The 13,944-nt window shown below is 43.6% G+C and overlaps 1 protein-coding gene across 2 annotated transcripts; it reads left to right on the forward strand.

The window, feature by feature from the left end:
* Positions 1–1,189: 1,189 nt before the first annotated feature.
* Positions 1,190–12,853, forward strand: LOC134646159 (bcl-2-modifying factor-like). Of its 2 annotated transcripts, XR_010096618.1 has the most exons (5): positions 1,190–1,318; positions 3,242–3,439; positions 4,072–4,274; positions 8,717–8,973; positions 10,026–12,853. XR_010096618.1 is itself a non-coding variant. In XM_063499902.1 (4 exons), the coding sequence occupies exons 2-4, from the start codon at positions 3,268–3,270 to the stop codon at positions 8,831–8,833; spliced, it is 492 nt and encodes a 163-aa protein (XP_063355972.1). In that variant the 5' UTR covers positions 1,190–1,318; positions 3,242–3,267; the 3' UTR covers positions 8,834–12,853. The 2 variants fall into 2 exon arrangements, 1 of the variants encoding a protein (XP_063355972.1); XM_063499902.1 differs by having other exon boundaries at positions 8,717–12,853.
* The last annotated feature ends 1,091 nt before the right edge of the window (positions 12,854–13,944 follow it).

Here is a 13,944-nt window from a genome sequence, read left to right on the forward strand (position 1 = left end):
TACACAAGAACTGGACTGAAAATCAGAGATAACAGATTTTATGAAGTGAAAATCCAAATGTGAAATTTTGGATTTAAATCCTTGTCAATAATGTACAGACGAGGTCGGGAGGTACAACAGTGAATATCTACAGCTGTCTGTAAAACACAGTGGAGGCTCTATTATGTTTTAAACCCCCACTTCAGTCAATGATGTTGAATATCGCTGCCATCAGATTTCGAACCTGGCTTCATTTTTCCGATTCCAAACACAATCTGAAAAAGGATCGTGCAGGAAATGTATACCTTGGGTAGAAAAACACATCAGTCATGGCTTTGCTGCTCCTCACAGCCTGGACCTCAACATCAGTGAACCAGTGTGGCATGATCTTGACAGAGAACAGAACAACAGGCAGACAGCATCCAAGGAAGAGCTTTGAATGTTCTTCAAGAAGCCTGGAGAACTATTCCTGTAGACTACTTTAGATAAAGATTACATGAAGATTACCTACGAGAGTTCAGGCTGCGGTGAAGAATAAAGATGGTTACACCAAATATTGACTGTCAAGCTTATTAGGATTACAGAACCTCTGTTCTATAATCCTAATACGCTGTGCTTCCACACGTGTTTGTGTTTCAGTAGATCACTCTACCTATTTATCATTTTCCTTGCAAAATATAAACAAATGAAAGACGTTTGCACAGTACTTACCATAGAGAAAAACACAGGATACAGCATACTGTGATATATGCTCCGAGCTGTAATCAACTTTAATTGTCGGCTGAATTATTTCAGCAAACTCTCAAATGTCAGATAAATATATTAATATACAGCTGTCAGGGCAAAGAACGGCTGAAAAAAACCACAAGATGACAGCGCTATCTGACCAGAGTAGCCAGATGATCAACAGTAGTAGCGAGAAAGCGGTCTCGTGCTCTGGGGAATTTCCCCTTCCACGTGTCTGATTACACGACCAAGAAGGCGGGATAACAACAAAGTCGGCTATTGGTTGCAGCACCCATATGTAGCCGGCTCTTAAAGGGATATGCTCTATCTTCGCTTGGGAGCAGTGCAAGTGTGCCGGAGGGAAAGCAAGCCTCTTTAAAGAGGGTTTGTTTACTAATTTTTCGCGCCACGCCCCGGTGGCGGAGTCAGCTGACATGCCTGCAAAGAAATAGGCTGCTAGCGCTTTTCCTCGCAGAATGGAAGTAGTCGTGGAGGCGATAAGGACTAAAGTCGTTTGACTCAGCGGGATTCTGAACTCTTAGGCTTTTTTTCTTTTGTTTTCGTTTTGTTTTCCAGTTATAGGACAGTCGTTACAGCGAAGCCGATCTGTGTGGTAAGTTCACGGGAAACACTTTTAAACGCTGTTAAATGTCCTCGTCCAGGGCACACTCTGTCCACCGGAGCGAGTTGATTACATCAGGTAACATGCGCGTCCTTAAAAATAAGAACCGACAGCGCAGCGTGCCGCTGTCTTCCATTTGCGTCTGCATTCATCGGCCCTACATTACTGCACCTAACCACCGGGCTGGTCTGCTTATAAACGCGGTTAAATGTACTGCCTGTCATTCACCCAGCGCAGATTTGAATTACACCGGCTTTCCCGGTTTGCTCAGCCCGGCTGGGTGAATGGACTTCAGACCGCGGGGCGCCGAGTGCGTCCCCGGGTGCTCTGTTAAAACGCAGTAACGACTGTTTTCTTCCTATAATGAAAATGAATCAGCGTATTACACATATGCCCACTCTTGCCTTTATTTCACGCCACTCAAGCTGTATTTTTGCATGTCTTTTCGGTCAAATGTCGGTTTAAAACGCGTTCTGCTTTATTTCTATATGTTATAAATGTGTGGTGAGTGGCCGAGCTTGAGCGTGAGAAGGCTTCATTTCTCGGTGTGAGTAATGTTACATAAAGCCGATACGGCGTGGTGGAAGGCTCTTAAAGCCGTTGGATTGAAACTGTGTCAATAACAGAGCTCCCTCGCCACCACCTCCACCACCGCATCTTTCGCTCCTTCCCCTTTGTTAATTTGTCTGCAGCAGGGGGAGCTACTGTCTGACACAAACATGCAGCTCACTGCCTGGTCAGTAGAGCAGTACAGACAGCAAGCCTGTGTATCTGGAAGTTGAACCTAAGGTTTTTTCTCTCTCTCTCTCTCACACACACACACACACACATGCACATGCCCATGTTCTTTCTGTGTGTTTGTCAAAACAAAGCATTAAGTGGCTTTACACACAGGGTTTATTGTGAACGCACACAGTATATCGTGAGGTCTGGGCATGCTAGAGCCAGGCCAATCTGCTTATGCTGGGTGAAGAAATGAAAACTCCTTTCTCGGGGAGCTTGGCAGGCTGACAGACCAGGGAAGGGAGAGTGGCGTAGGATTATCCTCAAAGACTGTCATTACCCTTTTGCTGTGGATCCTAATTTGGAAGTGTGGTAGTAGTCTAACCCCGTAATACAACTGCAGTGGTGACTTTGAGTTTTGCCAGTGAGGCCAACTTGAATTTCACCCGTATTTTGATGACTGTTTGACCCACTGTATTATTCAGAGTTGAGTGCAGTCTAGTATTGACTCTGGAGAGTTTGCCAAGTGCTCTTTGAGATTCTTGCCACACTGCGGTAAGATGGGTATGATGAATCATAATGAGGCATTTTATTATTGTCATCAAATATCTGCTCTAATATCTATATAACTTTCATATTTATATACATACGGTGCAGCGATACTGTTAAAATACCAACTATTAGCAAAGTTAGTAATTATGGGACTGTTATTGAAACCCCCACCCATGTGCTTAGCAGAGACAAAAGATAATCTACCTCTTATTTAATCTAGGCAGCAAAGTCCTTTAAATGTATCTGTGGCTCAACTGACTTGCCTAACCACAGTGAATTGTGTGGTTTCATCACTGAGTTGAGCAGAGCCATTTGTCTAAATAAGCACTGAGATCTTTGCCACAAATTAAGGCAGACCGTTTGCTCATTTTCTCTTCCCCAACTTATCCACTGTGGTTTTATTGATTTGAGGGCACTCATTATAGGCCAGACAGGTTGTCTATAATGATAATGAATGCTTTGGAGGAAGGAACGAATAATGAATGTGTCTGAGATCATCTCATCAGCTCTTAGTGCAGATTTCTCCAAGGTTGGATTCATTAGCGAAGGGAACTCGGGACGCCGTGCCCGCTGGAAGACGAACTACACGTGTTCGGCTTTAACTTTCCTTTGTTCTTTTCCTGTCACGTTACTTTTAAGGCTGCTCGTTTCAAAGCGCACCCCGTATGGACGATGAGGAGGATGATGTGTTTGAGCCAAAAGCCAACTGTTGGCGCACCACATTCAGGGAGATAAAGTGTGAACATCGAGGCACACAGACACCCGGTCCTGCCCTGGTACCAAACAACGGCATGCTGCCCTGTGGAGTCGCAGAGGAGCCCAGACCACTCTTCTACGGTGAGGCTGATAACATACCATATTTCAAAAGAGGGGAGGAAAAGGGAACACTGCCTTGTGCGTGATAACCGGTGTTATAAAACCGAAGCACGAGAGCACAATGCGAGACTCACCGTGAGGGATGGTTAACAGCGTTACTGCGCTGATCTCACCCCTGGCGCCTGATAGTCGTCATCACATTCACTTTTATGGTCTGTATGCAGTGTACCCAGCTGCTTTGCTATTCAAAAGGCGCCAGACTGGTATTGTGACTGAAAGGATGTGACAGAAGTGCTCACCTGTGCAGCAACTCTTCGGAGAACTGATTATCAGTGACACCAATTACCCTGGTGCCATAAACAAGTAACCATTCCAGAGGAGTTCTATAACTACTAGTCATGTGGGTTTATTTTGTGAAACTATTAAAGGTCATTAAAAAAGACAAAGGAATAACCACAGCTGGGTAAACTGTGGATATATAGCTGAGCAACCTGTTTGCTGAAAGGTGCGTTTTGCAGTACTTCAGGAGACTGATGGATCTCCTTACCTGTGTGTAAAAGAATGGCACGCCCGGCGTCATTGCTGTATTGAGATGATTTTGCTGAGCACGTGTTGTTTACAAAATAATAAGCATGAGTCCTGACACTCGACAGGTAACGCAGGTTTTCGATTGCACTTCCCGGCACGCTTCGAGCTCGTCGGGGATCACAGAGCGAGTCGACAAGAAAGCACGGAGCAGCAAAACAGCATGGAGCGCCTGCCCCGGCAGCGACCCGCGGCTCGCAGCGTGGAGGCCTGCATTGGACAGAAACTCCAGCTCATAGGAGACCAGTTTCACTGGGAACGCCTGCAATTGGTGAGGAGGATGGATGCGTTCGGCTGATTGTGCAATACTGGGAGACAAACGGTTGTGCTGGATGGTGAAACAAGCATGCTTTTAGTGCCTCACATTAAGTGTGGAGGGCGACCCGATTCTTTTGACAGTTTTCAAATTTGACTAAATTGCAGATTGCTCCCTGTGCCTGATAACAGGCAAATACACCTTTATTGTTTGGGTTTTTTGTTGTTTTTGTCAGATAGTCTCTATGTGTCCTATCTGAGCCGGTAAAATGAGAGCAGTAAAGCCAGGAAGATACGCCAACGTTCTGTCAACAATATAAGAAACAAAAGACTCCATAAACCGTAAAGTTAAATTTGCTGCCATCAAACTAGAGAGGAAACTTGTGTCCGTGTGCGAGTAAGCACCACAGGTTAAGTGTTTATAAAGTCGGAGCAGGGAAAAGTTAAGTCCACACATTAGCCACATCATCCGCAAACCTTTTTTTTTGCTCTTTTTAAATCAATATTTGGATCTCATTTTGATCTGACAGAGATTAATTGTGGGTCAAAAGTTTCTTCTCTATTATGGTGCTCGCTTTATATTTGTTTTGGAGAGGCCATACACATGCAGAACTTTACCCCAGTATCTAACCCCCACCCCCTCTGCCCCTCTTTTCCCTCAAGCCAAAGACATTTCAGAACGAGGACAGCCCTTCCCCCACTTCACCCCCCACTCCCACCCCACCCCCTTCCCCTGCCTCCTCTTCCTGTTTATTTCTCTCTCTTTTCCCCTGTTTCCTTAATGTGCTCTGAAGGCTGTTGGTGTGGAGGATGCCTGCACTCAAACAACACACTGTGGTCACGGCGACAGTGTCCACTGTATCGGCATACCGCTGCTGTTTGGGTGTGCTGTAAAAAGTGTGACATGCTTTTATTTCTTTATCTTTAAATATGCATAAAATATGCACAGACACCCCCCCCCCCCCCCTCTCCAGGGAGATTTCCTGCAAAGTGCAAGTACTTTTGTTGCGCAGGTGGTTAACAGTCTTTACACACATATTTATTTCACACATTTATACACGCACACATGCATGCATGCACGCATGCTGATACATCCAGGAAAAAAAGCAGAAGTGGTAGAAGTAGGTAAACATGTTGTAACCCGAAGCTCCCCACGTGAGCCCAGAGGGGAACAGCTGTGGTTCCAGGGAGTCTCAAGGCAGCCCCTTCCCTTTGCGAGGCGCAGCCACAGGAGACACACGCACACACACACCCAAAAAAGAAGTTTTCTCAGTCATAGGCAGACTGCGGAGGTGAGATCTATAATAATGATGGTTTAAGGATGTATACTGGGTGGATGGAGAATGGAAATTGAACCTCACATGATCAAGTAACAACTGTCCTAAGCTGTCTTAAAAACTCCCTGTGGGGAAATGGGATGACCCGTGCACATAAAAATATGTATATATAATCTTTTTTCTTTTTAAATTTAGACTCTAACCTATGAGACAGCTTCTGATTTTTCTCATGCACTTTATCAAGCAGATGTTATTTATACCCCCGCAAGCAGCATGACTCATGTATTGTGACACGGGCAGACACACACACAGACGGTCAGACAGGAGGGTTGCTATGTGTGTGCGACCAGGATCTACTGACGCACATCGGAGGCAGGCCTGGGTCAAGAGATGAGGAAGTGGTTTGTGCTCACTTTGCTGGTTGAGTAAACAGCAGAGAGGACAGTCAGAGTGAAAACCATCCTGTAAAGTCATGTCCTGAAGACACATATGCCTAGATAGTGAATATCTGATAAAGGGAATAATGTTTTTCATTTTCTTTTGTTCTCCGAGCATGGCTGTGCTTCTGCTACTGTGTCTTTGTGGTTTGCTGTTATTGAGGGATGTTTTTACAACTCAAACACTTAAGTGTGGTTTTGGATGCGTGATTCCACTGAAGCCACTGTAATTACTATTTCTGGTTCTGGTTGTGCAAGTTATTGTATTGTGCGTGCATGTGTACATGCTCATGCATGAATACACCCATACTTGTTTTTCTGCTTTCTGCTCTTTTGCCGTCTCTCACTTCTCAGTATCGCACGGTCTGGCAGTTAGCACAAAAAAAAAAAAAAAAACTCTCGCTGGATAATAGCGGTACTGTTTGCCAGGTCTCATTCCTGTTGCTCCTGTCAGTAGGCGAGTTATTCAGCGCAGACACTTGTCCCAGAGCAATCTAAATGCCTTCGACTGCCATCATTTTTGATGGATTTTGGTGCAACGTGGCTGCCGGTGCTCTCTCCATGGGAGCCCGTGGCCCCTGGCGAAAGGAGGGATTAGGTGGCGGAGGGAGTGCTGGCGGATGCTGACAGATAAATTGCTCCTCAGTCAGAAAGTGCTGGAGGGGACTCTAAGGTCCCCAGAGGGATGGCTGACATTAGCCGGGCCTGCCATTTGAGACACGGCAATAATGGCATTCACAATGGCAGGAAGACTGCTTCAGCCTGCGCAGGGCAAGGAGCAGAGTTAGGTTTCATCCCCATGTTTTTTTAAGGGAGACGACTCCTGGTGCTTTCGATAGGTGTTGAAAGCAGGGTTGAATATCTCCTCCGTGTGTGCGCGCCTGCACGCTTACACGCAGCGGTTGTCGCTTTATCTCGTCACTGTTCCAGTGAGGGCATGGCACTCTCTCCTTTCAGCACTTGCGGAAGGGGAGGGAGGAAAGTGGTGCTGGGAGCAATGACAAATGGTATTTACTTTTCTTTCATTGTTCTCTGATTATTTGTGTTGACGGGAACGTCTGTTTGTGCTGTTGCCTATTAACTTATGCAACCGCTATGTTCGCATGATACTCGGCCCTTCTCCGCTCGCCGATATGACTAACGTGGAGCTTCTCGCTGCAGAGGCTGGCCTGTTTGCTCAAGCGATAAGGCAGAGCTTGCGAGCAGCTGGCTTGACAGACAGCTTGCACTGATAAAGCACATCGGGCTGGTGTCAGCGTGACGACATAGGGAATCTGGCTCCACTCTGCTTCTCTATCGCTGGCTAAATTTAGAGCCTCATTTTGACAGTTGGTGTCGTGAGTCATGACTAACTTGCAGCAGGCCTGCACACACCTCCTTTTGTCACTCTTGCTGTTTTTTATTCTCTTGCTTTCTTTGTGTCTAGCTTGATAGAATGGAGGGTGAAAGGTCACAGGGGGCATTCTGGTTTGGACTGTAAAGACAAATTCGCTTCTCATGGAACTTGACTCATTTTGAGATTTACGCTCAATCCTCTCTCGTTAAATATTGACATATATAATGATATAATTGCATACATTCATTCCCCCCCCCCCCCCCCCCCCTTCTTTCATGGCAGAGCTGGCCTTGTGTAACTTATTAAACTGCAAGACTTCAAGCATGGCGGCTTCCAGCGATGCAACATTTTGTGCTTTATAATAAATGCCGCCTTTGTTTATTCGAAGTAGACATTACACTATTATTATATCCTTATCAAAATATCTCCAGGGCAAAATTTAGACATGTCATAATGAAACAAACAACTTCCTGGTTGTGTTTACCATAGCGTTTTTACCTCTGTTTTCAGGTGAAAGCAAGTAGAATACAAACATGCTGGCTGGAAACTGCTAAAGCTTATGCAACACCCTGCAAAGTTCACCACAGTGTGATAACGGTATGGAAACCCGGAGGCTTATCGCAGTGGCAGTTCTTGACTGTTAACTAGGTCAAGGTTTGGACACTAGTCGTGTAAATATGGCGTATCTAATCGCTGCCTTAGGATATTTTGGCTTTTGTAAACAGTAATACAATGTTATCAAGACAACGTAGTACACTTTCATGCATTGTTTTGAAAAAGTAATCTTAAATCCCCCCCCAGTTGTTTTCAGTTTACGGCCCTCTTGGTCTGAAAATAGCCTCGGCACTATCAGGTGTAGCGGAGTCTGCCTTTCGTCCGGGGGATGAGATCTTCAACTACTGTAGCCCTCTCGTGCAGACACGTGTGTTTTTCCACAGACTCCCTGCCTCTCATCAAGAGCCCTCTAATCCCATTTGGTGCAATTATCTTATCTCAGCTTCTCAATGGCAGAGATAGCATTATCCTCCTAATCGTACACAATCCAATTGGCTCGCAAACCTGAGAGAGTCTCCTCCTGAGCTGCTGGCTGCTAGTCTGTGCCAGGAAGATTAGAATAAAAAAAAGTGTGACCGTGCGATAAATGTGTTTATGGCTAGGAATGTCTGTAGGGAAAGCCCGGCTCGCGTAAAGGATCCTGCACACAAAGGGAATCCTCTCTGCTAAGTATCGCTGGGAAGCGGAGCGGAGTGCCCTGAAAATATCGGCCTCTCGTTACGTTTTATGCTCGCTGTGAATCAGCGTCGGTCGCCGACAACATAAACACGACGCAAACCCCAAATAATGGCTGTGTCTGGTGCTGTGTTTTGAGTTTCTAACTGTTGTGCGTTTCGTCTTGTTTTTGTTTCAGTATCACCGAAACCAAAGGAACCAGGGGCCGATGTGGTGGCGCCTGGCCGCGGCCATTCTCAGCCTTCTGTTTGATAGGGGGTTCATAGCCGGAGGAGGGGGTGGAGGACGGAGGTGAGGCGACCTTGTCCCCCGTTTTTCATTCATCTCTGTGAGGAACTGGACTCCTACTGGCACTGTCTAATCTAACACGGGTCTGTTTGGGGGAGAAAACAATTGAGGTCACCGCGGGACGGAGACAACCAACTTTTATACCAGGTTGTGTTTTGGGGGTTTTTTGTTGTGTTTTTTTCCTTCAAAGAAGATGCCATGTTGCTCTGAGATTCCACTAATGGGCAATGTTCTTTCTTTTTTTTTGGCATACCTGTGGTGTAGTGGTTTTGTACAGTACATTGTTCTTGTTCACTTTAATGACCTCTCACAGAACCTGGGAATGCCTTATTCAGTGTCTTCTGCCAGAATGAGTATTGAGCAATTTTGACAGGCAAGAGAAGATGGTTAGGAAGTGAAAGGAAACGCAGAGGAAGTTTCCCAGGTGACCAGTCAAGTCGATTTTTACTAACTTCCAAAGAGGCGACTTCTCAGAACAAAAGCATTTTGCACCTCACCTCAGTGGAACATTTATGTTTTCTTCATTTTTTTTTTTTTTTACTTTCAGTTTGTCTTTTGTCCCTCCTTGGTTTTCTTTGAACACGACCTCTTGGTATTGTTCAAAAATACTGGGAACAGTAGTTTCCGCGCGTGTGAAAGTGAGCGCACGGTGATATGTCATCTGAATATCTTTTAATATGCAAAGAGAGTCACGCGCTACATGTCAGATGTTTGGGTCTGCTGACTCTCTGGGTGGAGTCTGCACTTCTTAACGTCACCGTCTGGTCAAACAAGCCAGGTGACTGCATGCAAACTTGCCAGACATCAAAAAGAAAGTGAAAAAGGAAAACAAGGCATGTGCACTTGGACATCTTGTGTTGTTATTGTTAAAATCCTTTCACTTAACCTGTGTTTTTACTGGGTTTACTTGTCATTTTAGCCTTTTTCCTGCAACATATCGGTGGGCAAATGACATCTGACATGTAGCGCAATACACAGAGGTGTTTTCACGTCAACGTGCCGACTTTTGCATGCATGCAAACAACTATTAGAGGTCTTGCACTATATTAGAACACAAGTCAATCACGTTGTTGCAGATATCGTAACACCTAAACCAGCTGTTTTATTCATTTAACTTGACCCTCGTTCCCAGTATATTACTCTGATATTCCCTTTTGGGGTTTTTTTTCAATGTGTTCTTTTTCATTTGATTGTTTCAGACCTCCATGCCCTTGAAGTGGAGCTGTGGATCCACTCTTTTTGCACTATACCACCCTTCAAAAGATCCGAATGTTGACAAGCTAACCTCTGTCTCGTATGAAGGTTTTTTTTTTTTTGGTTTGTTTATTTGTTTTGTTTTTTTCATTTACCACCTGTTTCCTTACCACCGCATTTCACATTTATCCATTCGCTTTGTGTTGAGACGAGTAATCAGTGTTGAGGCCTGACTGAACACAGTCTGGAATCCGGGTTGGATGACGCTTCTCGAAAGATCGCTTGCGCAGTTTTTCAGACCACACTGAAGAGTTGGAGAGAGACACGTTGGCTCGGTTAAAAAGGTTTTGATTTTTTTTGTTGTTTTTTTCACGGCCCCGCTGTATCTTCAGAACATCAAAACAATATGCCGAACCCAGTGCGTAAAACTAAATCTCTCAGGCCACCTTTTATGGGGTATTATATATTGTCATTGGTGCTGAGATCCGGATTTGGGATGTTTGAGCACATATAATCACCACTGACTCAGCAGACGGGCAGTCTCTGAAATGGACAAAAAAAGAAAAGAAAAAGTGAAAAAGACTGTAATTATTGTTGAAATATGAATATGTTTAAAGACACTGTCAAAGATGCTGTTTGTTGTTTTGTTTTACTCTTCTTTCATTGCTGAACCCAGGCCAACTTTTGGACCCAAGGAGCAGTGCATATCAGGGGTCTGTAATTACTTGCTCCTTACAATGTGTCAAGTTTATCACTGCATGACGATTAGGTTCTTTCTCTTTTTTGTTGTTGTTGGGGTTTTTTTTGGTTTTTTTCTCAAGATGTCTCAGGGACAGACTTTTGTGGGCTACTGGTAACCTTGAGAATCTGTTACATGGTTAGAAGAAGAGCTGTTCTCGCCGATTAATACGTGACGAAACCCCCTCGAGGTGTTGTCGATTCTCCCATCTCCATTTTAACCTAGATCTCGGCCAACTTTCTCAGCACACGCTTCTTAAAGGTACCGTTCGACTGAGGAGTTTGAGGCTGACTTGCTGGCTGTGGTGGGGACGGAGCTACTGAGCGTAGTAGTCATAGGTGGTGCGAGGTGCACTGAATGTGGTTGTGGTTGTAGTTTCCTGCGGATCGTGAACGCTGAGCCAGTCCGTGTAGCTCCCCGTCTCACCATCAGCTCTTGACTTCCTCTTTGTGCTGCTCCTTCATTACATGGTTGTTGTTCATCGGTTCACTTTCTTTGTAATTTATTTTTCTTTCTTCTTCTTTTATTTATTTCAGTGTATTTGCCCATTTCTACTGTATACACCTGTGTGTGCAATTACTTCATTGTTTTCCTTTTTTCTATTTTGGTCTCCCGGACTTGTATATGCTTCGGCTGTTTGGCTCTGTGGAGAGCAGGTTGGCGATCGTTACGCCGTCTTCACCTTTAGAAGAACAACTACTGTATTCGTGTAGTTACGATTACTTTTTAAGTGGCGGCAGGTGTCACTGCTAAGCCAATCATCTAAACCGAGCAAACATAAGTACAGCTGCTGCTCTTCACAAAGAAGAAAACTACAGACTACAGATGAGTGTTTGATACTCAAAATTCCAGCATCCAAAAATGACACCTTCCCACACGACCTCTCCCTCATAACAAGTAACAACAGACATGACGTTAGACACAAACAGGTTGCCTTCTTCCTCAAGTCACAGGGCGTCAGTTTACTCGTATGTGTTCAATTCTTTAATCTTAATCATTGTGTTGTAATCAGTATGCACTGGAAAGTACTTTGTATCTGTAAATCCCTTAGGTTTCTTATCTGTTGAGTGTTGATGTATAGTATATACTCTGATTTGTTCTCCTCAGTTGATCTCGCCACGTGTCAGACGTATTCAGTGCAGCGAGCAAGTAGGCTCGGGTGCGATGGCCCGGTTTGATTTATTGGAAAGGGAAACAAGCCACCGTGGTGCCCTGTATAGTTTTGTTAGAATGAGGTTCCCGAGCCTCAAACGGCATACGTGAGCGCAGAGAATCCCAAGAGAGAGAGAGTGAGAAAGAGACATGCGTATTTTATTGAAACCGTCAGTGTCTTGAATTTTGTAGTCCACTTTATATAAATTTGAAGTTTTTTTTTCCTTTGAGGAAAGTTTTGAATTTTTATAAGTAATAACATTTCTTCTTCGTGGTTTTTCTTAACGTTCTTTTTTTTAAATTGTATTTTCTTAAGAAAAGGGGTCTGCTTTTATAAGGACACTTCACGCTTGTAAAATAATTAATACCAGTAGGATCCTTTTTGAAGTCAATGAGATCAAGAGCATTTTGGGTTTTTGGTTGTTTTTTTTTTAAAGACAAATGAGCTTGCGACATTCCTTGCACATCTTACTGTCCTGTATACACAAAACCAAATGAATTCATGGTTGCGGTTGATTTTGCTCGTGAGCTCGTAACCATGAAACTGTCTTTTCTTTTTACAGAACCGATAAAGTGTAAATGTATTTCTAAAAAAAATTTAAAAACAAGATTAAAAAAAAGAAAGAAAGAAAAAACCCTGGAATATGCCTTTAACTGCTCAGTTTCAATGAAGTCTTGATTATCACACACTCTCTGTATACCAAGAAATGAGACCCAGCGAAAATGTAGCATTTTTGTAACATTGACTGTGTGTTTTCGAGACTCTACTGTGCACTCATTTTTATGTTTATATACATTTTTTTTCTTTTTTGGTTGTTGATATAATAATGGAAGTAAAGACAATTTGTTATGTAGTGCAATATGCTGTACATGCGGAGCTTTGCTCTACAAATCCTTTTTTTTTTTCTTCTGGATTTCTTGTTGCTTATTGGTACTTTTTTCAATAAAATTTTATTGAAGGTGTCTACTCGAGTCATGTTTATGTTTGCAGGACACCCGCAGCGTCGTCGGCTTAATATCCGCTTGTTTTAAAGGCGAATGTACGGTGGCCTGTGAGGTCAAACGTAAGAACAGAAAACAAACAAAAAAAAAGCACCCAACACAAAGGAAATCGACAAAAAAAAGTGTTTTGGGGGAGACAATAAAGTGACGGACCAGCTACAGAAGTGACAAGCTAACAGTAAACAGCTAATAGCAGGTATATCTAGTTTTATACGAATCATGCGATTATAACATACATTGCTTTGCATGTTTTTCTTACTCCTAACACCGACGAACCCTCCGCTTCTTATAGGAGTGTCTCAGCGCGGTCCTTCGGACATTTTCCGCAGCTGTTCCGTCACATTATTGTCTCCCCAAAGACACTTGTTTTGTTCTATGCGTGATTTTCTTTTAACATTGTGTTTTATTCAGCGTGCGTTGTGTTTTTGCAGCAGTTTTCTATTTATATTTTCTATATATTTCTGCTTTCTTTTGGGTGTCTGTAGCTCAGGATTTAGAGCAGGTCATCTGCTGATCGTAAGGTCGGTGGTTCAATCCTGGGCTCCCCCAGTCTGCATGCCACATATCCGTCGGCAAGATGCAAACCTCAAGTTGCTCTCTAGTGGTGTGTGACTGTTAGTTAGAAAGCACTTTAAAGCATAGAAAAAGTGAATGTGGCATGTTGCCGTTTTCTTGCAGTGCATTTGACCTCTCAGGGCACCGTACAATTGCCCATAGTATGTAAAAACTGTGGGAACATGGTTAGAGAAATCTTATCTCTGCAGGTGAAAGTAAAAGGCTTAGTAAGACTTAACAGAAATTACATTCTTGCGAAATAAGCTGACATTGATTTTAAAAAATAAAAAAAAAAACAGAAACAAAAAAGTCTCTCACATATAAATCTGTTGTTAATATTTTTTCTTCACAGCAGCCAGAATCTGACCTGTGACAAAAAAAAAGAAAGGGAGAACTGCTATTTTAATCCACTCCCACTCTTTTCTTAAGCTTGAGCTTTAAGTAGTTCTGCGTTGTGAAATAGAAACCACTGATAG

Source organism: Pelmatolapia mariae, linkage group LG16_19 (genome assembly GCF_036321145.2).
Source record: "Pelmatolapia mariae isolate MD_Pm_ZW linkage group LG16_19, Pm_UMD_F_2, whole genome shotgun sequence".
NCBI lineage: Eukaryota > Metazoa > Chordata > Actinopteri > Cichliformes > Cichlidae > Pelmatolapia > Pelmatolapia mariae.

Bases quoted from the DNA above. Each gene is read 5' to 3' on its own strand.
- LOC134646159 (XM_063499902.1), top strand. From the start codon at position 3,268: ATGGACGATGAGGAGGATGATGTGTTTGAGCCAAAAGCCAACTGTTGG. The intron at 3,440-4,071 runs GTGAGGCTGATA...GACACTCGACAG, and splicing joins GCCCAGACCACTCTTCTACG to GTAACGCAGGTTTTCGATTG. The intron at 4,275-8,716 runs GTGAGGAGGATG...TTTTTGTTTCAG, and splicing joins ACTGGGAACGCCTGCAATTG to TATCACCGAAACCAAAGGAA.